Here is a 25,156-nt window from a genome sequence, read left to right on the forward strand (position 1 = left end):
ACAGTTGATGCAGCGCTTCCTGAAAAAAATCTCCTCGTTAACAAAATATTAAAAACACACAAAGAGGACACAACGGATCAATGTACTCGGACTATGGACTGAAAAAGTTATGTACTGTGAGTTCTTCTCTTCATACATGCTCCCAAAGCGATGTAATACTTCCGTGCCACGCGAGGTCCATGGTGCACATTTTGCAGGAAACTGTCTTTTTTGCCGTGTTTAATGTGAAGTATTCCCACACTTTTGATGACTTAGGTCGTACACTTTTCTCCAATGCAGCAATAACCTTCAAATGTTTCTACGCCGAACTATCCGTACTGTTTTCCGCCATTTTTCAAATGGTTCCAGGCAAAGGATACGGCGTGGTCACGTGAGCTGCAAATGACACATCATTGACTGGCTTACTGCCACCTCATGAGACGTAGCCTCAGCGCCGCCCTGGCGCTGTTTTGTTCTGTTTTTGTACTTGTTTTGATTATTGTTTCTCAGCTGTTTGTCAATGTTGCAGTTCATAAGTAAAGGTTTAGGAGGAAAAAAAAGAGCCTCATCGCATGCGCATTGCATTCATCCAACAAATTGATGACTAAATTAATCGCCAACTATTTGTATAATAATTTTAATTGATTAAATAAATTAAGTCTATCGTAGCACTGTCGCTGGTAGCATGCCTTGTGTTGTGCCTCGGTGTGCATTGTTTACTCAATGTGCGGTACGCTACTTAAAATGTCCGTGTGGAAACTTTTTCGGTACACCACCGAACCAAAAGCCCCGTACCGAAACGGTTCAATACGAACACACGTACCGTTACACCCCAAGTATCTCTGTATATCTATGTATATATATATATACATATATATATATATATATATATATATGTATGTATGCATGTGTGTATGGATGTATATGTGTGTGTATGTATGTATGTGTATACAGCCCCTTTCGAGAAAATGTGAATATCATGGAAAAGTGTATTTATTTCCATAATTCCATTCAAAATGTTAAATTTCCATAGATTATAGATTCAGGGCCCACAACTTGAACGATTTCATATAGTTGTTTATTTGTACATGAATTGGGCTTCCAGTTCATAAAGGCCACAAAATTATGATTTCAAAAAAATTGGATTGTGAAGAAATCACGATTTACTTCTCAGTTTCTGCAGAAAAAAAGAATGAATTAGGATCAGATCAACTCAATCAAAATATGGTACTTTCAAAATATGTCAATCTTCAATACTTTGTAGGGAAACCTTTTGCCTTAATTACTGCCTCGATGTGTTGTTGCATTGAGGCAATCATCCTGTGGCATTGGCTGGGAGTTATGGGAGCCCAGATTTCCTTGATGCTTGCTGTCAGCTTTTCTTTTTTTTTGGGTCTGGTGCCCCTCATTTTCATCTTGCTAATAGAAGGGGTATTAGCAATGGGGGGTTTAGGTCCGGTGAGTTGGCTGGCCAGTCAAGCACTGTGATGGCATGGGCATCAAACCTGCTTCCAGCGGTATGGGCAGGAGCCAGGTCCTGCTGGAAGATGAAATCTGCATCTCCATACAGATCCTCAGCAGAAGGTATCATGAAGTCCTCTAAAACATTCTGCTAGACTGATGCGGTGACCTTGAATCAAAAAAAAAAAAAATTTGAGTTTACAAACACCTGCACTGGACATTGAACCCCAAATCGTGACTGACTGTGGATATTTCACACTGGACCTCAAGCAGCTTGGGTTCTATTCCTCACCTGTCTTCCTCCGAAACCTTGTTCCTTGATTACTGAATGAAAGGCACATTTTACTTTCTTTGGAATAGAGGACCTTGAACCACTGGCCAAAAGTCCAGTCCTCCTTCTACTTGGCCCAGTTGAGACGCTTCTTACGTTGGCTCAAGACTCAGAAGCGGTTTGACCCTAGGACTCTGACAGTCGTAGCCCATCTCCCGGAAGTGTCTGAATGTGGTGTGTTTTGGAGCTATGACTCTCGCCTCATTCCACTCTTTCTGGATCTCTTCCAGATTCATGAATCTTCTCTATTTGATAAGCCGCAGAAGCCCACGGTCAGAGCTCTTCTGCTGGTTTATCTTCTCCTGCCCTATTTAACCCTTCCGCCAGACTTTCCATTGATATGCTTGGACACAGCACTCTGTGGACAGCCAGCCTCCTTGGTTATGAACTTTTGTGGCATACCCATCCCATGGAGGCTATCAATGATGGTCTTCAAATTTTTTTGGAAAAGGGCTGTGTGTGTGTGTGTGTGTGTGTGTGTGTGTGTGTGTGTGTGTGTGTGTGTGTGTGTGTGTGTACAGTATGTGTCTCTATGTGTGTATGTGTATATATGTACTGTATATATTTGTATGAGTGTGTGTATGCATATACAGCGGGGCAAAAAAGTATTTAGTCAGCCAGCCACCGATTGTGCAAGTTCTCCCACTTAAAATGATGACAGAGGTCTGTAATTTTCATCATAGGTACACTTCAACTGTGAATGACAGAATGTGGAAAAAAAAATCCAGGAATTCACATTGTAGGAATTTCAAAGAATTTATTTGTAAATTATGGTGGTAAATAAATATTTGGTCAATAACCAAAATTCAACTCAATACTTTATTGCCAACAAAGGTTATATCACAGAGATCAAATGATTACTATAGGTCTTTATCAGGTTTGCACACACAATAATTGGTATTTTGGCCCATTCTTATATGCAAATCTTCTTGAGAGCAGTGATGTTTTGGGGCTGTCGCCGAGCAACACGGACTTTGAACTCCCTCCACAGATTTTCTATGTGGTTGAGGTCTGGAGACTGGCTAGGCCACTCCAGGACTTTCAAATGCTTCTTACCGAGCCACTCCTTTGTTGCCCGGGCGGTGTGTTTGGGATCATTGTCATGCTGGAAGACCCAGCCACGTTTCATCTTCAAAGCTCTCACTGATGGAAGGAGGTTTTGGCTCAAAATCTCACGATACATGGCCCCATTCATTCTTTCCTTAACACGGATCAGTCGTCCTGTCCCCTTAGCAGAAAAAAGCCCCAAAGCATGATGTTTGCACCCCCATGCTTCACAGTAGGTATGGTGGTCTTGGGATGCAACTCTGTATTCTTCTTCTACCAAACACGACGAGTTGAGTTTATACCAAAAAGTTATATTTTGGTTTCATCTGACCACATGACATTCTCCCAATTCTCTGCTGTATCATCCATGTATCCATTTTGGTATAAACTCAACTCGTCGTGTTTGGAGGAAGAAGAATACTGAGTTGCATCCCAAGAACACCATACCTACTGTGAAACATCATACTTTGGGGCTGTTTTTCTGCTAAGGGGACAGGACGATTGATCCGTGTTAAGGAAAGAATGAATGGGGCCATGTATCATGAGATTTAGAGCCAAAACCTCCTTCCGTCAGTGAGAGCTTTGAATGGTTTACCAAATACTTATTTCCCACCATAATTTATAAATAAATTGTTTGAAATTCCTACAATGTGATTTCCTGGATTTGTTTTTCACATTTTGTCTCTCACAGTTGAAGTGTACCTATGATGAAAATTACAGACCTCTGTCATCATTTTAAGTGGGAGAACTTGCACAATCGGTGGCTGACTAAATACTTTTTTGCCCCACTGTACATACATACATACACACATATAGATACATATATGCACACACTCATATAAATATATACACACACACACATATATATATATATATATATACACACACACACAGTATGTATGTATGTATGTATGATATAGAAGTATGTATAATTTATATATGTGTGTGTGCATATGTTTGTATACATATGTGTGTGTATAAATATGTATCTATGTATGTAAGCAACTATTGTCTTCGTTGTTCTCGCTTTCTGCATGTTTGCTTGATCCGGACCTGCTTTCTTCCTCAGGAACAGAGGCTCAAGGAACTCTCCAAAAGGCCCTCCTTTGCCACCACGGATACATCGCCTATCTCCACCACCGGGGGCACAATCAGCACGGCCCCAGCTATCGATCTATTTTCTACACCCAGCTGCTCAAATGGGTATCTTACGGAAAACCTCATATGGAGTAATACATTACAATCTGATACGTCATACAAGTCAAGCCATATACCTAATTTGACTCCCAATGTACACAGAACACATGAAGGACATACAAAATACAGTTAAGAAATGATTAAATTAAATATAATTAAATTAAACAATTCCTTACCTAGATTGTAACTGCTAAGGATTCCTTTAAAAGCGCGGTATGAGACACAATTAACATTTCCGGATTTCTTGTTACAAACTGAGGAGTTGCATGAATTGCAAGAACACCAGCTCGGACGCGTCATCTATCCATTTTGTGAAAACACTTCTAAGATACTAATCTTCACCACCATGGTGGAAAATAACTAAGTGTTTTCCATGTGACATTGTAACTGAAGGTCAAGAGTAAAAGGAATGACTAAACACACTCACATAAACACACACAAACACACACACACACACACGCAGACGCACGACAACGCAAGAAGCCAACAGGCTAAAACTTCAATGGAGAGTAGGGGTGATCAATCCAGATTTCGGTACTATCAATACATAAATTGGTACGATTATATGAATATTGTCTATCTGTGTTGGCCCTGCGATGAGGTGGAAACCTGTCCAGGGTGTACGCCGCCTTCCGCCCGAATGCAGCTGCGATAGGCTCCAGCAACCCCCGCCACCCCGAAAGGAACAAGCAGTAGGAAATGGATAGATGGATATATAAATCATACTAAAGTGGGGAACAGTGTGGCGCAGTTGGGAGAGTGGCCCTGCCAGCAACCTCAGAGTTCCTGGCTCGATCCCCACCTTCTACCAACCTAGTGATGTCCGTTGTGTCCTTGAGCAGGACACTTCACCCTTGGACCTGATGTGTCGTGGTTAGTGCCTTGCATGGCAGCTCCCGGCCTCAGTGTGTGAATGTGGAAATAGTGTCAAAGCCCTTTAAGTACCTTGAAGGTAGAAAAGCGCTATACAAGTACAACCCTTATACCATTTAAGCCATTTAAAGTGATTATATAGATATTTTTCATGCTCTTATTGTTACAAAGTAATGTTTTGGGTCGTTTTTGTCTACAAATTCAAGGAGAAAGTATTTGAGGGTAAAACTTAGTTGATTTAAATGGAAGCCATTAGTAGCGTTTTCTTGTGTTTAGTTAATGCACACTGTCCCTTTTAATTAGTTAAAATTTTATGTAGCATTCATTGCCACACAATACATTTTCTGATTTCCAAATATACTAGTAAATTCTGAATTTAATAAGATAAGCCTCATAAAAATGTGTTGTTTACTTTAGTTACTTGCTGTAAAACATTTTCTATTGTCAAAGTATCCAATTGGGACTCGGGATCGGATCAGGATTGAGGCCAAAAATATTGTTCAGGACATCTCTTCTTAAATCTTGCGCATATTCTCCTGTCACATGCAACTAACCATCGGCCAAACTGCTTGGGGGCGAAACAACGTTTGTAAGTAATTTATGGTCGTGTGCTCTAACCACGCAATGTCATAAAACATACTTCTAAAAATAGAAGACCTCTTGTGCAAATAAATGTAGCATACTTAGTACACATCTTGTGGCTTCAAAGTCTTTGGACTGGTTTTATTTTCCTCATGAGAAAAATGGAAAACATGCAAAATGGGAAGATGCATGCATTGCATTGGGTGCCTACTTTCTTTTCAGTTACAACAAACATTCATGTAAGAAGTTGCTTACTGTTCTTTTATAATACAGTAAATGAGAAGATTTCAGAAAGAGAGTAGCCATAGCTTGAGGAAAATGTTAAACAATTTCAAAACCTGCAAAGCTAATTAGATGTGTCAAAGCCAGACATCATTTTTTAGGACTTTAAAGGTCAAATTGTTTTTGTCAAAATTAAGTATGCAGTGTACGTAGATGGCAGCTTATTACTGAAAAAGGTGCATTGAAAAGAAGTTCCTTTTTGATTTTGTGTACAGCGCAGTGAAAATGGAGAGCGACCTATTTGACCTCCAGTCAACGTTCCAGCCCTCCATGCAGTCCGCCTCATCAGGGCTTCCCGTGGCAACAGCGTGGGCAGGTAAAGCACCGCCAACGCAACTCGGAACGTCGCCTGTGTATCTGGAGTTTTTTTTGTTTTTTGTTGGGTTTACCTCCTCTGCATGCTCTCTTCTTCTGATGTCCACCAGTTCCTCTCCACTCGTTTTTGGTCTGTTTCATGTTCTGCTGTCTCTTTTTCTCTCTTTCTCTCTTCCTCTGCCTGCTTAGATCCTTTCACCTCCGCTGAAGCTGGAGACGACTCCATGCCAAACCTTAACCCTTTCCTCTCAAAACTCGTTGTCGATGCCTCTCACTTACCTGTCGTGTCTTCAGACGGTGTTAGCTTTTCCACTAGGACATCTGCTCATGAAATGTTTGGTGGTAATGACTCATTTTGTTTTTTCTCAAGTCTCATTGCTCATGTATGTGTAGATGCATGACTAGCTTGCTTGTTCTCCATGCTGCCCTATTTTGAGTGTTAGCGTTGTCTTCTTGTCTATGTGCTACAAAGCTAAAATCCCGCCTATTCCTTTAAAGACGTGATCCTTGTATAAGTTAGTCACTCACCTCCAAAAGAAGATAATGCCCATCTGGGACATTTTCTCATCTTTTGATAAACAGTTTGGTTCTGTGTTGTGTTATAGTAGAAACGTGCTGTAGAGCTTTTAAGTTCAATTCTGTTTTTCTTTTACCAACACTATTTTTGATTCCCTAGATCGTTACAATCCCTTTATTGACACAAACTCATCTGTTTCAACCAATTACAAATGCACAGTGCGGCTAGAACACTCCATCTCAGGTACTTTGATGGCTCAAAGCCTTGCAAACATGAGATCTTATGCATTTCGTCAAAAGTTCTATTTGTATATTCATATTAACATGCTGTCTCTCACTCCCTCTGGTAATCACAATAATGTTCTATAATATATCACACTTGTGACTTTTCTTCAGATTTAAAAAACTATGTGTATTAGCTGTATTATTTTTTCCTGTCTCCTTCTGCCTGTTTTTTTTTGGCTTGTTCCTGAATTGCCTTTTACTTTATTGCTCTGGTTCTTCTTCTCCATATTCTTCTTCTTCCTGCTTCCTGTGGCGTGTCAGACTCCTTCTGTGGTCCAGTGTCCATAGCCCAGCACCTCCCACACCAGGCTCCTTTCCCCACAGAGCCCTCTACTGTAGCTGGTCTATTCAGAGGTACTGAAGGCTCTCTCTGTGTGCATTCAGCTCGTGTGAATCCTTCTCCACTGCTAGCTGATGATCCCTGCTTGTAGAAGCAAACCCAAGCCCTATTTGAGAGGCATCACTTGTTTTAACTGCAGCTGCCTTCTTTTCATCTTTTTTAAGGATACTCAACGCCTCAGCCCCCTGCCCAGCCACCTGCAGGGAGTCTGCAAGTGGACTTTGAGTCTGTTTTTGGAACAAAAGCTACAGGCAGCAACAGCCACAGTGTCGATGGTAAGGTTGTTATAATGACAATTTATTGTATAAAATGATCTACTTGTGGCCCCCTTCCCAACTAAAGAATCTTCAAATGTTTTTAGTAGAACTGTCATGCGTTACCTATAATTTCCATTAGCGGCCGTCATTTTTTGGTGTGTGATTAACGTGCATGCGTCCTGTCTGATCCTCGGTCCATTCTGTAGGATGGAGAAGTGTATTTTCGTTCAGTTACTGTTGAGCCACAAATTGGGAAAAACATAGCGACCTGAAATGGACAAAGAAAACGGTACTTTATAGAAAGTCCATGTACAAAGTAGACAATATGGCCTTTTTTAAATATCTTGATATTTTTAGACCATGTCACGATACACGATATATATCTTGATATTTTGCCTTAGCCTTGAATGAACACTTGATGGATATAATCACAGCAGTATGATGATTCTATGTGTCAACATGAAAACATTCTTGTTCATACTGCATCGATATATGCTCATTTTAAACTTTCATGCAGAGAGGGAAACCACAATTAAGTCAATTGACAAAAACTGTATCTATTAAACAGTTATTAAGCAGTGGCACAAACATTCATGTCATTTCTAAACAAAGTGCAAGCTTGTTAGAGACATTTTAAAACAAGCTGTGAGTGCACTTTTGTGCATGATGTCACTAAGATGACATATCAAAACATTAAATTGAAATGCACTTTTTGTACAGAACGCCACTACAATAGTTTAAAACAAATACAGTGTACTTTTGTCCATAATGTTCCTAAGATGACATATCAAAACAACACTAAGTTAAAGTGCACTTTTTGTACAGAACGCCACTACAATAGTTTAAAACAAATAAAGTGTGCTTTTGTGCATGATGTCACACAAGATATTTCAATAAGTGTCAAATGAAAATGAGCTGCATAATAAGAAATCAAATAGTGTTCATCCTTTGCTATGTGGTAGGTTCCTGCGGATGTTATCTCCTTCTGTTGTTGACTATTTGTTTTATTCTGTGTTGATGTGGAAATGGTTACCTCGGCATCTGGTTGGTGTGGCACCGAACGTAGATGTTGACATGCGGAATAATCACTCTTCATTGTCTAGCAGGTGACTTTTCAAATGATGCTACATATTCGCAGTAATGCTACTTTTTGTAGCAACGCTTTTGCCCCACACTTGACAAATTACGGTTGAAGCCCAACCATCGGCAGACGATGGACGCCCTGCTGTTTTTCTTGGGAATTAATTATTCCTTGATTTGTTGCCAGATTTGCACCTTCTTTCACTCGTGTTGCCACTTGCACCACAGCTAACGTTACTTATGCTGCTACCTCTCTGCTCCGCGAGGGCGTATACGTATGTGACGTATGTAAGAAGGTCTGCTTGCTGTCTGTGAGGAGAGACAAAGAGTGAGAAGAGTCTTTAGTGTAATGCCCGCAGCTAAAAGCAACTGCGTGAGAATGTATACTCGAATATCACGATAGTCATTTTCTATGTGGCACCGAGACAAACCCGCGATACATCAAGTATATCGATATATCGCCCAGCCCTAGTCCAAAGCCTTAGCGAGTCATTACTATTTTCATCCATGACCACCGTGAGTCGCTATCACTAGAGAAAATAGTTGCTGGAGCGCTTGCATTCAGAGAGGTGTGTTTAGATTACAGTTTATTGCATTGATTTCTAAGATTATTTTTGAAAGCTGTCATTCTTTTTGCAAATTCTTCAAAATGACTTTTTGTTATCAATGTTCCTCTTGTAGTTTTCATCAATTATGAAAACTGGCAGATGATCACTGATGTCGGATATTAGCAGACCACTTGTGATATTATTATCAAAATCATTAGTAAAATATATCAATATTTGTAGCGAGACCAGACCGTTGTTGTTTTTTTCCCTTTTATTTTCCTTTAGTTTGCAACAGTTTCTTCAAACAATGAAACTGCTTCTTTTTCCTATTTAGCAGCCTTTAATTAGCTTTTAGGAGCCTTTAGGAGTCTTAGCTTTTAGGAAGTCTTTTAGTCTTCAGCAGTCTTTTAGTCTTTAAGGAGCTTTTAGAGTGTTTGTCTTTTAGGTGAAAAACTTTTAAGGACAAAACACCACAAGATTAACATGCTGTACAAACTCAATCAATTCCAATCCCATAATATAAAATTATAATTAGGTTATCAAACTCTTCACCATTAAACATGTGCAAGAAAATTGACTAATATTTTCCCTTTAAGTTAAAACAGATTTTGAATAAATTCTCTCAACATAAATGCACCAAGATACATATAAAATACATTTAACCCCAAAACACAATAGATAAATGCAGCAGAAAACCCAATATGCAAATACATAAATACCATACCAAATAACTACCTATTTTATATACATATTTAAAATACATATCCAATATAAACGCATTATTAATTTATCACTGAAACACTCAATCTTAAATGGTACTGGTAGAAAACTTACCCGTCTCCTATGCCCTCACTTGCAGCCAATGATCCAGCACAGTTAAATCCAACACTTAAAACAACAGGTGCGTCAACACTCACAAAGAGAAATAAAGCGTAATCTTACCGGCTGTCCGTTCAGCTTTTGGTGTTGGTACTTTTTTGGCACAACTCTGGGTTATCTTTAAGGATAGTAAACCCTCCACTTAGCGCTGCGGTGGCGTCTTATGCACTCCTTGATTTGACGCAGCTGTCAAACACTTGACAATATGTGTGGCGCTGTGTACTGAGATTCTGCTTGGCCTTGTGATTTTAGGATATAAACTCAGGCTGTAGATTGTCAATAAAGTCATTTATGGACTTTTGTCAGGTTTCAAAAGGTCAATGTTAAAATATCCACATTATAAGAAAGTTATTTTTTTACTGATTTTAGTAACAGTTGCCTTAACCCAGTTCTCAAACATATCAATGTTTGACTTAGGTGATCAGTATGTTTTTGCTTTTTTCATGACATATTTCAATGGTTATACATTCAAAGATATTATCAAAAGCCTATGACATATTTTTTATCACTTTGTAGTTTAAGTTGTTCATCACTTAAACAGCTACTCCCCTTCTGTTCTTGTTGTTTTTTTTTTTAATATAATTTAAAATTTATCCATCCAGGTCAAAATAATTTTTTTCTTAGCATCAAACCGTGATTCTGATAGCAATAACTTTGAAGGGTTCGTTGGAATTTTTCCATAAATGCTTCACGTTGTTGTAGTTTGCATACAAACTTCTGCTGTTTAAATGAATAATCTAAAGTTTGTTGATTTTCATGTTTCCGTTATATTGTTCGTCTGTATGATTAAAAAAATATATATATTCCTGTTATGAAAAACAAAAATTGGATCTTGTGTTGGCCCTGCGATGAGGTGGCAACTTGTCCAGGGTGTACCCCGCCTTCCGCCCGATTGTAGCTGACATAGGCACCAGCGACCCCAAAGGGAATAAACGGCAGAAAATGGATGGATGGATGGATCTTTTAGGGCTATATAAGTAAACATTGATTGATTATTTGATCTTGATCCATATACTTATCTTACTCCCGACTATTGTGATCTATGCTGCTGAAAGTTTTCAGTTCCATACATTACTGTGCACCTATCATTTGTGTTGCTCTATGAATGTTAATAAATGTAGATGAATGTGCACCTGAGTAAAGATCTTCTTGTTCGGTAATCCCTTTGAGCGTTGTAATTTTTTTGGTTGCATGTCAATGTTTGTTTTTGTTGTAGTTCCTTGTGGTTCTGATATTCGTCCAGATCCTTGATGTCTTTGACAACTAGGACTCTTGCTTGTGGACCTTCATTCATCTCCATGTAGATTTTGAAGTTGGCGCTCCACGTTCCCTGAATTTTCCCCCGTTTCCTAAAGTCGCGTGCTTTCTTGGCGATTTCAGCATTGCATTTAGTGAGGTGCTCATTTGTGCCCTTCAGATTTTTTCCCTGTGTCAGCAATGCCATTTTGGATTTCCTGTTGGCGAGCTTAACCATGGTGACTGGTGTGGTGGTGTTGCCTCTTCTATTAAGTGAAATGCGCGCATCAATGGTGTTAATACCGACATTAATTCCCTTTGATTGCAGAAAGTTGACTACTTGTTGCTCTGTTGAAGCAGCGGCCATATCATCTGGTTCTCTTCTGTCAACTGCTTTTGCATAGGATCGAGGATTGATGCATAGCCCTGCAATGATGATGTCATTCTGTCTTGTTAACTGATCCACTTCCTCTTTGATATTTTCCAAGAGACTGATATTCCCCAGATTGGTGATATCTTGTTGTTGTCTGGCATTGAGCTGTTGTCTCAATGCAGCCATCTCCTCCCTAAAGTTCTTCAAATCAGTGTTAATTAGTTGCAACTGTTGCAGCAATGTTTCTACCTCCATTTTAATGATCTCCACAACACTGCTCTTGTCCCAAAGAGTTTTGTCTTACTGCTTGACATTCGCCTGTTGGCGCAATGTTGCATTCTTCTCTCTCAGCTTCCTGTTTTAAAGGCCTACTGAAACCCACTACTACCCACCACGCAGTCGGATAGTTTATACATCAATGATGAAATATTAACATCGCAACACATGCCAATACGGCCTTTTTAGTTTACTAAATTGAAATTTTAAATTTCCCGGGAGTTTCGTCTTGAAAACGTTGTGTAATGACGTGTACGCAAGACGTCACGGGCTGTTAGGAAATATGAGCGCTGCACACACACACAGCTAAATGTCGTCTGCTTTAACCGCATAATTATACAGTTTTTTGGAGATCTGTGTTGCTGTATCTTTTGCAATTTGTTCAATTAATATTGGAGAAGTCACAGTAGCAAGATGGAGTTGGGAAGCTTTAGCCTTTAGCCACACAAACACACGGTGATTCCTTGTTTAAAATTCCTGGAGGTGAACATTTCCTATGGATCAGAGCGAACATGAAACACAACGGAATGTCAACCAGCAGGTTTCGGTGAGAAAATTGTGGTTAAAAAGTCCCTTCTTACCGGAGAAAAGCTGAGCTTGCTCCGTCCATAGCTGCCGTCGACTCCCTTGAGACACTGCGCGTCAAGACACCCGTGGACGTACACCTCCGACTATCAGGTACTATTTAACTCACTAAAACACTAGCAACACAATAGAAAAATAAGGGATTTCCCAGAATTATCCTACTAAATGTGTCTAAAAACATCGGAATCCGTCCCAAGGCAATCACGTTTTATTTTATTTTTTTTTTTTCTAGTCCGTCTCTATCAATATCCTCAAACACGAATCTTTCATCCTCGCTCAAATTAATGGGGAAATTGTCGTGTTCTCGGTCCGAATAGCACTTTTTGTTGGAGGCTCCCATTATAAACAATATGAATATGTGAGGAGGCATCAACATGTGATGTCATCGTCTGCGACTTCCGGTAGAGGCAGGGCTTTTGTCTTAGCACCGAAAGTTGCGAACTTTATTGTGGATGTTCTCTACTAAATCCTTTCAGCAAAAATATGGCAATATCGCAAAATGATCAAGTATGACACATAGAATGGACCTGCTATCCCCGTTTAAATAAGAACATCTCATTTCAGTAGGCCTTTAATGCTTTGTTGTCTTCACCGAGAATCTTAATTTTTTCTCTGAACTTTCTAAATTCCATCATATCATTATGAAATTTTTTTCTCCCTGTGATTTTCTGTTCTTGGATATCTGCAACATCCACCCCCAGTCAAGCAATTGGCTAGAACTTGTAGGCATCTGTGACGACACTGACTGGACTTATAGTCGTGGTCAAAAGTTTACATACACTTGTACAGAATATAATGTCATGGCTGTCTTGAGTTTCCAATAATTTCTACAACTCTTATTTTTTTGTGATAGAATGATTGGAGCGCAAATGTGTTGGTCACAAAAAACATTCATGAAGTTTGGTTCTTTTATGAATCTATTATGGGTCTACTGAAAATGTGACCAAATCTGCTGAGTCAAAAGTATACATACAGCAATGTTACTATCTGTTTACATGTTCCTTGGCAAATTTCACTGCAATAAGGCGCTTCTGGTAGCCATCCACAAGCTTCTGGTTGAGTTTTTGACCACAAAATTAGTGCGGTTCTGCAACATTTGTTGGTTTTCTGACATGGACTTGTTTCTTCAGCATTGTCCACACGTTTAAGTCAGGACTTTTGGAAGGCCATTCTAAAACCTTAATTCTAGCCTGATTTAGCCATTCCTTTACCACTTTTGACGTGTGTTTCGGGTCATTGTCCTGTTAAAACACCCAACTGTGCCCAAGACCTAACCTCCGGGCTGATGATTTTAGGTTGTCCTGAAGAATTTGGAGGTAATCCTCCTTTTTTACTGTCCCATATACTCTCTCTAAATCAGCAGTTCCATTGGCAGCAAAACAGGCCCAAGGCATAATACTACCACCACCATGCTTGACGGTGTTCCTGGGATTAAAGATTTACCCTTTCTCCTCCAAACATATTGCTGGGTATAGCGGCCAAACAGCTCAATTTTTGTTTCATCTGATATCACATAGACATAAATAAGACCCTCTGGAGGAAAGTTCTGTGGTCAGATAATTACAAGGATAGTTCCAAGGATATGTCCTTGTCCTATTGAGAAGTATCAGGGACTTCTCAATAGGAGATGTATTTCAGAAGGCGGGGACCTTGTAAAAAAATAATTTTAGGTGATTGGATAAACCACGTGTCCGTTATCTTGAATAACGTGCTGCTTCAACCACTCACATTGAAATTAACTCGTGATGCTGATGAGAGCGACGCTGGGAAATCCAAAACAGAAAAGCTGACATATTGGAGAACGAAAGAGCGAAAAGTTAATAAATGCCTTCAAAACTGTTTTGTGTTCAACTTTTAAATAATTACTATTCGATAGATTGGACAAAACAGTTGCAATACCAGAATCAATGTCAGCCCACGAGTCCTCGCTGTGTGCCGCTTTTGTTGTTTGAATCAGTCGCTTCAGACACAAAACAGTTGCAATACCAGAATCAATGTCAGCCCACGAGTCCTCGCTGTGTGCTGCTTTTGTTGTTTGAATCAAACAGTCGCTTCAGAGGTACGTCACAACTATAAAATCCCCGGGAGCCTGCCGATCCTGATTGGTTCATTGTTTTTTGCTCTCTTGAAGGAGTTTGCATTGCCCTCAAGCCCAAACCTTGTGTGGAGCTCAGCAAACTACAAGGGTCTGGCGAGAGTCAGGTTAACACGAAGCGCCTTATTGCAGCGAAGGCACATGTAACCAAATATTAACATTGCAGTATGTATACTTTTGACCCAGACTTTGCTCACATTTTCAGTAGACTCATAATAAATTCATAAAAGAACCAAACTTTATGAATGTTTTTTGTGACAAACAAGTATGTGCTCCAATCACTTTATCACAAAAAAACAAGACTTGTAGAAATTATTGGAAACTCAAGACAGCCATGACATTATGTTCTTTACAAGTGTATGTAAACTTTTAACCACAACTGTAAATCTTTAAAGAGATACATTTGACATGTTTGCCTTCGTACTTTATTAAACATATTTGGGGATATATGTTGTTTTAAAAATTGTAAAACGCTGGTAGTATGTCGCATTATAGAATATTTTTTTATATATATTTAAAGATGCATGTGCCTGTGGGTTGTCTCATTCATCAGGTTGTTACTACTCTCATGGCAATCAACTGATCAGTTTTCATAGACGTTTGGCCACTCTTGAGTAGTTTTTATCAGTTCATGCTCGTCGACAAAGCTTGGACAGGGCTAGTCTGAATGATTGGTGCCAAGGTCTTAACTATTTATCCTCTAAAATAAGGAGTGTATGCACAGGAAGGAATGCTCATGTTCTTTTGTGGTGTAAAAAAGAATGTGTCCATCAATAAATGTTAACCATGGAATGGAATCGTTAATACCTTAAATCGAATAGTCTTGTTTTATGAATTGTTTTTGAATCGCAGTGTAACCTGCGTGTCGCGATGCGAATCGAATCATCCGTCGTATCCCGACAATTTCCAACTACCATAAGCAATGATACCTCTTTTGAGGATGTTCATTTGGATACAATGTGGTGACACATTTCTCATTTTCCACGTTTTAGTATATTACCAAGATTTTAACAAGTCAGTTCAGCTGAAGCTGCACACTAAATTTGTTGTGGGCTGAAACCAAATATACAACCCCCATTTCCATATGAGTTAGGAAATTGTGTTATACGTCAATATAAACGGAATACAATGATTTGCAAATCATTTTCAACCCATATTAAGTTGAATATGATAGGCGCCAGCGCCCCCCGCGACCCCAAAAGGGAATAAGCGGTAGAAAATGGATGGATGGATTAAGTTGAATATGCTACAAAGACAACATATTTGATGTTCAAACTCATAAACTTTATTTTTTTGCAAATAATCATTAGCTTTAGAATTTGATTCCAGCAACATGTGACAAAGAAATTGGGAAAGGTGGCAATAAATACTGATAAAGTTGAGGAATGCTCATCAAACACTTATTTGGAACATCCGACATGTGTTGAGGCTCATTGGGAACAGGTGGGTGCCATGATTGGGTATAAAAACAGCTTCCCAAGAAATGCTCAGTCTTTCACAAGAAAGGATGGGTCGAGGTACACCCCTTTGACCACAACTGCGTGAGCAACTAGTCAAACAGTTTAAGAACGTTTCTCAAAGTGCAATTGCAAGAAATTTAGGGATTTCAACATTTATGGTCCATAATATAATCTAAAGGTTTAGAAAATCTGGAGAAATAACTCCACGTAAGCGGCATGGCCGGAAACCAACATTGAAATGAACAGTGACCTTCGATCCCTCAGACGGCACTGTATCAAAAACCGACATCTATCTCTAAAGGATATCACCACATGGGCTCAGGAACACTTAAGAAAACCACTGTCACTAAATATAGTTTGTCGCTACATCTGTAAGTGCAAGTTAAAGCTGTACTATGCAAAGTGAAAGCCATTTATCAAAAACTTCTAGAAACGCCGCCGGCTTCTCTGGGCCCGAGATCATCTAAGATGGACGGAGGCAAAGTGGAAAAGTGTTGTGTGGTCTGACGAGTTCAAATTGTTTTTGGAAATATTCAACATCGTGTCATCCAAACCAAAGGGGAAGCAAACCATCTTGACTGTTATTGACGCAAAGTTCAAAAGCCAGCATCTGTGATGGTATGTGGGTGCATTAGTGCCCAAGGCATGGGTAACTTACACGTCTGGGAAGGCACCATTAATGCTGAAAGGTACATACAGGTTTTGGAACAACATATGTTGCCATCTAAGCGCCGTCTTTTTCATGGACGCCCCTGCTTATTTCAGCAAGAAAATGCCAAGCCACATTCAGCACGTGTTACAACAGGGTGGCTTCATAAAAAAAGAGTGCGGGTAGTTTCCTGGCCTGCCTGCAGTCCAGACCTGTCTCCCATCGAAAATGTGTGGCGCATTATAAAGCGTAAAATACGAAAGCGGAGACCCCGGACTGTTGAACGACTTAAAGCTCAACATGAAACAAGAATGGGAAAGAATTCCACTTTCAAAGCTTCAACAATTTCCTCAGTTCCCAAACGTTTATTAAGTGTTGTTAAAAGAAAAGGTGATGTAACAAAGTGGGGAACATGTCCTTTCCCAACTACTTTGGCATGTGTTTCAGCCATGAAATTCCAAGTTAATTATTTGCAAAAAAAAATAGTTTATAAGTCTTTTTAGTGCATTCAATTAAAAATGGGTTGAAAAGGATTTGCAAATCATTGTATTCCGTTTATATTTACATCTAACACAATTTCCCAACTCATATGGAAACGGGGTTTGTACACGAATTTGATCTAAGGCAATCCTGGGTAACCAAAAAAACCATGTCTGTTGCCATGTGACCCCCGACACAAGTTCTTTATTTCTAAGTTTGATCCTTTTCTGTCTTATCAGATATTCTGAAACCGACTCTCGCTGGCTCTAACCAGCCGTCCAATCAGCAACCAGACAAGCTGGTGTCTGATGACCTTGACTCCTCCCTGGCCAACCTTGTGGGAAGTACGTATGCAACTTTTGAATGTTGTTCAGTCGCAATGTCACCCACGATTAGTGGATGTCTAACTTCCACTTGATGTTCTCCATAGACCTCGGCATCGGAAACGGCACGATGAAGAAGTAAGTCACGAGGCAACGTTTGATAACTCGCAACACTGTGAATTTAACATGGGCTGTATTCATCCTCAGTGACATCCACTGGAGTCAACCGGGCGAAAAGAGAATGACTGGTGGCACCAACTGGCAACCCAAAGCGGCACCGACGACAACCTGGAACCCTGTCTCCATGGTGATGCAGGCTCTTTTTTTCCCAACCGCATGTCCTCTGATGGACTGCTTTAACATTCTTTTTCTGTCCTTGTAGCCGCCATCCATCATGGCCTTCCCCGCCACCACGCCCACAGGCATGATGGGATATGGCATGGTTAGTAGTAGAATAGTCTCATCCTTTTTAATATCTGATTAGATTACACATAATAATGTAATGGCCTTCATGTCTTAAGCAGCCTCCTCCACCAATGGGGTCCATGGGAATGATGAATCCGCCTACAATGATGTACGGCCAACCTGTAATGAGGGCGCCCAACCCTTTTGGCTCGGTGTCCAGTACTCAGGTGGGTGCACGATGCATGACCGCAAGTTGGTGCAGTAATGTTGTCGTCTGTCATAATGCTGTGACGTATTCAAAAGTTAGTGAACACTGATGATGGCGGTTTGAACAAGACTTTGCCCTGTCTTGAGCACACTGCGTATCATTTCCTTGTTCTTTTATTTTTCCTTCCTTCTCCTTTTTATCAACCCATCCAATTTGACATCCCTGCTCGTCCCAACTAATCCCATCCCTCCTTGCGTCTACGCTGACTCTCTGACTTCTCCTTTGGCCCTCCTACTTCCTGTGTCTCTTCCTGTGAAATAGCCCTCGGCAGCCTCTAGCCCTTCCAGCCAGAGTCCACTCCGAGCCCCTGGACAGGACCCGTTTGCACACCTCTCTCTCAAGGATTTCTTGTAGAGCGTCTCTTTAGGTACAGCATGCCCCTCTTGCTTGCGGATACATCCGACACGCGGCTTGTTTAAACATCCTTGTGTGGCTGGTTTTCCTTTCTCATTTGCATGTTTTGTCTCTTCTCCATCTCACCAATAATTCCCATGCTTTTGAATCTTGTATTTGGTTGTTTTGTATGAGCACTGTAACTATAACAACGTTTTTGCTGACCCTTTATTCTGCCACTCACCACATATTGCAATAGACTGATTGCATATTGTATCCTTTATTTAAAATTGTATTGAACTGGCTCGCTAAATTGACTATTTTTTAAACCATACCCACAAGTAAGGCTGGGCGATATGACCTTTTTTTAATATCTTGATATTTTTAGGCCATGTCAAGATACACGATATACATCTCGATATTTTGCCTTCGCCTTGAATTAACAATGAATGCATATAATCACACCAGTAGGATGATTCTATGTGTCTACATTAAAACATACTTGTTTTAATATATGCTCATTTTAAACTTTAATGCAGAGGGAAATCACAACTAAGGCAATTGACCAAAAGTGTATTTATTAAACAGTTATTAAGCAGTGGGACAAACATTCATGTCATTTCCAAAACAAAGTGCAAGATTGTCAGAGACATTTTAAAACAAGCTATGAGTGCACTTTTGTGCATGATGTCACTAAGATGACATATCAAAACAACACTAAATTAAAGTGCACGATTTATACAGAACACCACCACATTAGTTTAAACAAAGTGCACTTTTTGGCATGATCTCACACAAGATATTTCAATAAGTGTCAATTTAAAAATGAGCTGCATAATAGGAAATCAAATAGTGTATGTCCTTCGCTATGTGGTAGGTTCCTGCGGACATTAATCTCCTTCTGTTGTTGACTATTTTTTTCATACCGTGTTGCTCTGGAAATGGTTGCCTCGGCATTTTGTTGGTGGGGCACCGAACGGAGATGTTGACATGCAGAGTTTCAAGCACTCTTCATTCTCTAGGGGGTGACTTTTCAAATGATGCTACATATTAGCAGTAATGATACTTTTTGTAGCAACGCTTTTGCCCCACACTTGACAAATTACGGTTGTCTGTTCGACATATTCCCGCCTGAAGCCAAACCACCGCCAGACGATGGACCCCCTGCTGTTTTTCTTAGGAACTTATTCTTCCTTCATTTTTTACCAGATTCGCACCTTCTTTCTCTCGTATTACCACTCGCACCACAGCTTACTCGTGCCGCTAACCTCTCTGCTCAGCGAGGGCATATACGGATGTGACGTATGTAAGAAGCTGCGCTTGTTTTGTCTCTGTGAGAAGCAGAGACAACAAAGAGTGAGTGTAATGTAATGCCCGCAGCTTAGAGCAACTGCGTGAGAACGTATACTCGAATATCACGATATATTCATTTTCTATATCGTACAGAGACAAACCCGCGATTTATCGAGTATATCGATATATCGCCCAGCCCTACACACAAGGTTCCTCACTGAGTCAATGTTGCGTCTCATATTCTGACCAGTCCCACTTAAAGTACCAGTAGAGTGGAAAAATATGTTGCCTCTATTTTAATTTTCCTGAAGGAACTCTCCTGAAAGAATCAATAAAGTACTATCTATCTATTAAAGCTGCTGTTATGTATATCTAATGTATGGCACCGAAAAACGTTCCAAGTATGCAAGTAAATAAATATGATCAAAATAGTATACATCTCATGGAGAGTCCCGAGCCATTTTAAGCAATAATGAGCTACCCAGTTAGGTGATCGCGTGACATAACTGTAAGAACCGCACATCTCTTTCCCACCAACAGTGCAAATCATGCAGGCCAACAACAATTACTTTAGGAAAAATGATGATCTAAAGACTTATATTGTTGGTCCTTAATATAAGGAGAATGGGCTACAAGTTTTAAAAGCTCTGCTAAACAGATCCAGCTTTAGTGAAACGCTAAGCATCATGTAACAGTATTGCTAAATGCTAAAAATTACAATAAATACAATCTACGAACATAATACTATGATACCCCTTTCAATTTATTAATAATGATGCACACAAAGGATTACCAAGGAATACTCTCCCTGCAGACATGGTCTTCGGTTGTGTGTGTTTGTCTCCATCACCGGATATAATTTGAATGTCACAGATGAACAACTTCTAGATTTATGGCTGAATCCTCCTAATACCTAGATGAGAGGCATGGTTTATAATCTACAATAACTTTGACGAGTCGAGACGCCATGATGTGAAAGCAGCAAGACATCGCTGCCGGCTCACAGAAAAAGCAGCAAAGGGCTACTTAACTTTTGTGTATCAATCCGCCACTAAAAATAGTTTGTTGTTGTTGTTAGCGCTTATTATAACAACATTCAATCAATCAATCAGTGTTCACTTATATAGCCCTAAATCACGAGTGTCTCAAAGGGCTGCACATTGCTAATATTTGTTTACTATTCACGTCATAATGTGACTATAGAGTATCGTTGGCAAGTTTTGGATTGTTATTTAGAGGGTTTTGTACGCAAAATAGAGAGCCCCCATGGATTGTTTATGTATTTATGCCTCAAAAGAAAAACGTGATCATGTCTTATATAGGGATAGTGAATGATAGACAGCACATCTTAAATGTTTGTAATATTTCTAGTATGGCTGATCTGATACAATGGTCACAGTGCACAAGTGTTACTCCAGTGACGTCAATCTACCGAAGATGGATCTCTATTACAATCACCAAAGAGGGCACTTTAATTTGATGATTACTTCACTGTGTAGAAATCTTTATTTATAAAATCTCTTGTTTATTTTTCGACAAGTTTTTAGTTATTTTTATGTATTTTTTATTTTCCAAATAGTTCAACAAAGACCACTACAAATGAGCAATATTTTGCACTGTTACACAATTTAATAAATCAGAAACTGACATAGTGCTGTATTTTACTTCTTTATATCTTTTTTCAACCAAAAATGGGGGTACTTGAATCAAGAAAATGTTCTTAGAGGTACATCACTGAAAAAGGGTTGAGAACCACTGTTCTAAGGTACCTCCTTCCATCTGCTTCTTTGTCAAATACACCATCAGCAGCTTCTCCATATTTTCATGGATTAATGTCCGCTTTTAAATATTATTCTAATGTCATTGGCTGCCGTTATCAGCTCATACGCTCCAACTGCTACACAGACATTGAAAAAGTACAAGTGGAATTGGCCTATACTGATATACAGGTCAGGCCAAAAGTTTAAACACACCTTCTCATTCAATGTGTTTTAATTTAATTTCACGACTGTTTACATTGTAGATTGTCACTGAAGGCATCAAAACTATGAATGAACACATGTGGAGTTATGTACTTGACAAAACAATGTGAAATAACTCAAAACATGTTTTATATTCTGTTTTTTTTTTTCAAAATAACCACCCTTTGCTGTGATTACTTTTTCACACACTCTTGGCATTCTCTCAATGAGTTTCAAGAGGTTGTCACCTGAAATGGTTTTCACTTCACAGGTCTGCTTGAAGCTTATCGAGAGAATGCTAAGAGTGTGCAAAGCAGTGCTCAGTACAAAGGGTGGCTCTTTTGAAAAAACTAGTTTATAAAACATGTTTTCAGTTATTTCACTTTTTTTGTTAAGTACATAACTCCACATGTGTTCATTCATAGTTTTGGTGCGACAATGTAAATAGTTATGAAAACACATTGAATGAGGAAAAGTTGTCCAAACTTTTGGCCTGTACTGTATACAAGTGAATAAAGAATACAAATACTAATTGGAAAGTGTCTGTGTAGTGAATGATAAATTGATATACAAGTCTTGTAGTTTGCAGAACACCACTGATAATTTTTTTTACTTCAGAATGAAGTTTGTGATGACAAGCAAAATAATGAAACAACTTTGAGAGGAAAAAAAATTGCTCTTTCCCCCAAAACGTGACGTCACAGAAGCAAAACCATAGCCCTAAAACCATGGTACGGACCTTAATGTGGGTTACCTGTACCGTTGCACTGAGAGTAAACACGATCATAGATATGAACAAATGACAGTTGTCAGGTGTTGGCATATATTACCTTGATCAAACATGGTGGAAATGTCTTACTATACACTTTAGTAGTAAGCAGTTAAGATTCAACAGTACTCTGTATAAACCTGCACAGGACAATTTGACTTTGATTTTAAAAAAATTGTAACAATTTTGATATTACCGTATTTTTCGGAGTATAAGTCGCACTGGAGTATAAGTCACATTTTTTGGGGAAATGCATTTGATAAAACCTAACACCAAGAATAGACATTAGAAAGGCAATTTAAAATTAAAAAAAGAATAGTGAACAGGCTGAATAAGTGTACGTTATGTGACGCATAAATAACCAACTGAGAAGGTGCCTGGTATGTTAATGTAACATATTATGGTAAGAGTCATTCAAATTACTATAACATACAGAACATGCTATACGTTTACCAAACAATCTGTCATTCCTAATTGCTAAATCCCATGAAATCTCATACGTCTAGTCTCTTACGTGAATGAGCTAAATAATAGTATTTGATATTTTACGATAATGTGTTAATAATTTCACATATAAGTCGCACCCCCGGCCAAACTATGAAAAAAAACCTGTGACTTATAGTCCAAAAAACACAGTATATATCAGTATCGGTTGATGTCGGAATCGATAATTAAGAGTTGGACAATATCGGAATATCAGATATCTGCAAAAAAAAGCCACTATCGGCCATCTCCAGCCTGTACTGTACATATCGTATGTTTTATTGGTTTATCTTGTACCTGTATTGAGAGAAAATGGTCAAAAAAGAAACATGTTACTAGTAAACCAGGGATTTGCTGCACACACAGTAAACAGTGGGCGAGACTTACTGAATAGACATTTCACTGATCTCACGTCTTTAACATCTTGTCGTTTTTCCTTGCAGACGCAGTTCATGTAATTTTGAGGAGCTCGTCTCTTGGGCAGATGAAGCACTTAGCAGCAAAAAGCTTTGTCCCCGTCGCACTCCAACAACTCTTCTGAGTGACATTCACCCCCATCCACACCAGTCCCCCTAAAACAACTGATCATGTCAAGAACCACCACCACCACCACCACCGAAACGGCAAAGCGACTGTCAGAAACCATGGTAACCATGTCAAAAGTAAAATGACGTTTTGCTCACACACCCACACACTCACACACACACACACACACACACACACACACACACACACACACGAGTCTCTTTATCCTGTCCCCCGAGACGTGGAGTGATGCTATTGTCTGACCCCCTAGAAGGATTCCCTCTCCATTTTACAGTGTCATCTCTAAGATCAAGATAGTTCTGGCTGCTGAGAACATTTAATGTTATGTATTTGGTAAAAAAAAATCCAAAAAAAAAATCAAAAAACCCAACAAACATTCTGTAATTGGATGTTGAGCTAAAGGGGAGCGGGGGTGAGGGGGGATAGTTATAGGGCGACCTTCCCCTATCTCGACGCCATCGTCCGTCACCCCTGCAGTTATTTAACCGTCACGGAGTAGTGATGCTAATGACGTTTACACCTGTTTAGCTTTTGTCTTTTTTACCGTGTTTACAGTAGACATTCCCTGCGTGTTTGTATTTATTTATGATTATTGGTTTAAGATTGAGAGGGCGGGTGAGGGGGTGGAATCTAATGTAAAATCAACAGTACATAATATTGAGCGTTCAACACGCATGGGAGTGCTTAAGCGTTAAACATGGACTATCATTAAGAGGTAGTGACCAATAGCTATTATATAAATGACACCTATTAAGCTAAGTGATAGAGCACTAAATATTTGTTGAATTTTCTTTATTTTTGGGTTTGTTTTTTTACTACCACCGTTAGGAAAAAGAATCACAGCCGCCACTGTACTATGAGTGCAGGTTTTTTTTTTTTTGTTCCCCATTAAGAGTCACTAAAGAGTACATTCTGTGCCTATAGGGATCTCTTTTGCAAGCGATCTGTTTCCTGTCTAGTTGAGTAACACTTCACGCACCATCCTGACGGCGGAAGGCTCCATTTGCTTTAAAGCTTGGCATGCCATCGACTCACTAAGCGTACTCAAGGCTGCCTTTACTATGAATGTGCAGAGTTGTCTTCATGTTGCACACATCTTTCCACGCCGCGCGCCCCCGCCGGAGTCCAAACAATGTGGGTCTGCCTGCTTGCGTCAAGAGGGGCGTAGATTTGATGTAAATTAATTGTATAAAAGATCCCGACGATGTTTGAACGGAGGGGCGGCGGCAGTGGAGGAGGGGGTGAGTGAGCACTGTTGATCGGTGCTCTTGTGTAAATATAATAATTAAAAAAAAAGTGACTGTTCTTTGATTGCAAAAGTGAAAGATGTATGAAATATGAACACAATTCAATCAAATTGGGCTCAACCTAAGTTTGATTCAGGATTCTCCTCTGCGTTTTGTCGCTGCAGATCTATTCTCTGTCATTAGAACCTGTAGCAGACATGACTGAAATATTGTTTTTCTTTTACAAATAAAGAGCAGCTTCCACAAAATGACCCAGCACGCTCCTGTTTCTTTACTGCAAAAAAATAACTCGACAAATACGAAAATCCTCTGACAACCGAGTCAGTGACCATTTTGGTTAAAATGTCCGCCCTGAGATCGGTAGGTTGTGAGTTCAAACCCCAGCCGAGTCATACCAAAGAC

The 25,156-nt window shown here is 39.5% G+C and overlaps 1 protein-coding gene and 1 long non-coding RNA gene across 6 annotated transcripts in view; one reads left to right on the plus strand and one right to left on the minus strand.

The window, feature by feature from the left end:
• picalmb (phosphatidylinositol binding clathrin assembly protein b) overlaps positions 1-25,005 on the plus strand; it is a 64,147-nt gene extending 39,142 nt beyond the window's left edge. The window contains exons 11-23 of one of the 5 annotated variants that reach the window (XM_061878047.1): positions 3,888-4,021; positions 5,968-6,068; positions 6,257-6,409; positions 6,744-6,827; positions 7,130-7,222; positions 7,373-7,483; positions 17,366-17,470; positions 17,557-17,587; positions 17,657-17,756; positions 17,832-17,891; positions 17,971-18,081; positions 18,384-18,489; positions 23,405-25,005. In XM_061878047.1, coding sequence (XP_061734031.1) covers positions 3,888-4,021; positions 5,968-6,068; positions 6,257-6,409; positions 6,744-6,827; positions 7,130-7,222; positions 7,373-7,483; positions 17,366-17,470; positions 17,557-17,587; positions 17,657-17,756; positions 17,832-17,891; positions 17,971-18,081; positions 18,384-18,476 — 1,176 coding nt within the window. In that variant the 3' untranslated portion in view covers positions 18,477-18,489; positions 23,405-25,005. The remainder of the gene's footprint in view (positions 1-3,887; positions 4,022-5,967; positions 6,069-6,256; positions 6,410-6,743; positions 6,828-7,129; positions 7,223-7,372; positions 7,484-17,365; positions 17,471-17,556; positions 17,588-17,656; positions 17,757-17,831; positions 17,892-17,970; positions 18,082-18,383; positions 18,490-23,404) is intronic. The other 4 variants (XM_061878051.1, XM_061878048.1, XM_061878049.1 and 1 more) reach the window with 4 other exon arrangements.
• LOC133537152 (uncharacterized) lies at positions 1,067-4,337 on the minus strand. Its single transcript, XR_009802610.1, has 3 exons — positions 4,192-4,337; positions 1,237-1,609; positions 1,067-1,156 (listed from the first exon to the last, which is right to left on the minus strand). It is a non-coding gene; the product is annotated as an uncharacterized LOC133537152 (long non-coding RNA).
• Positions 25,006-25,156: the final 151 nt, after the last annotated feature.

This window comes from Nerophis ophidion, linkage group LG18, assembly GCF_033978795.1.
Source record: "Nerophis ophidion isolate RoL-2023_Sa linkage group LG18, RoL_Noph_v1.0, whole genome shotgun sequence".
Lineage (NCBI taxonomy): Eukaryota > Metazoa > Chordata > Actinopteri > Syngnathiformes > Syngnathidae > Nerophis > Nerophis ophidion.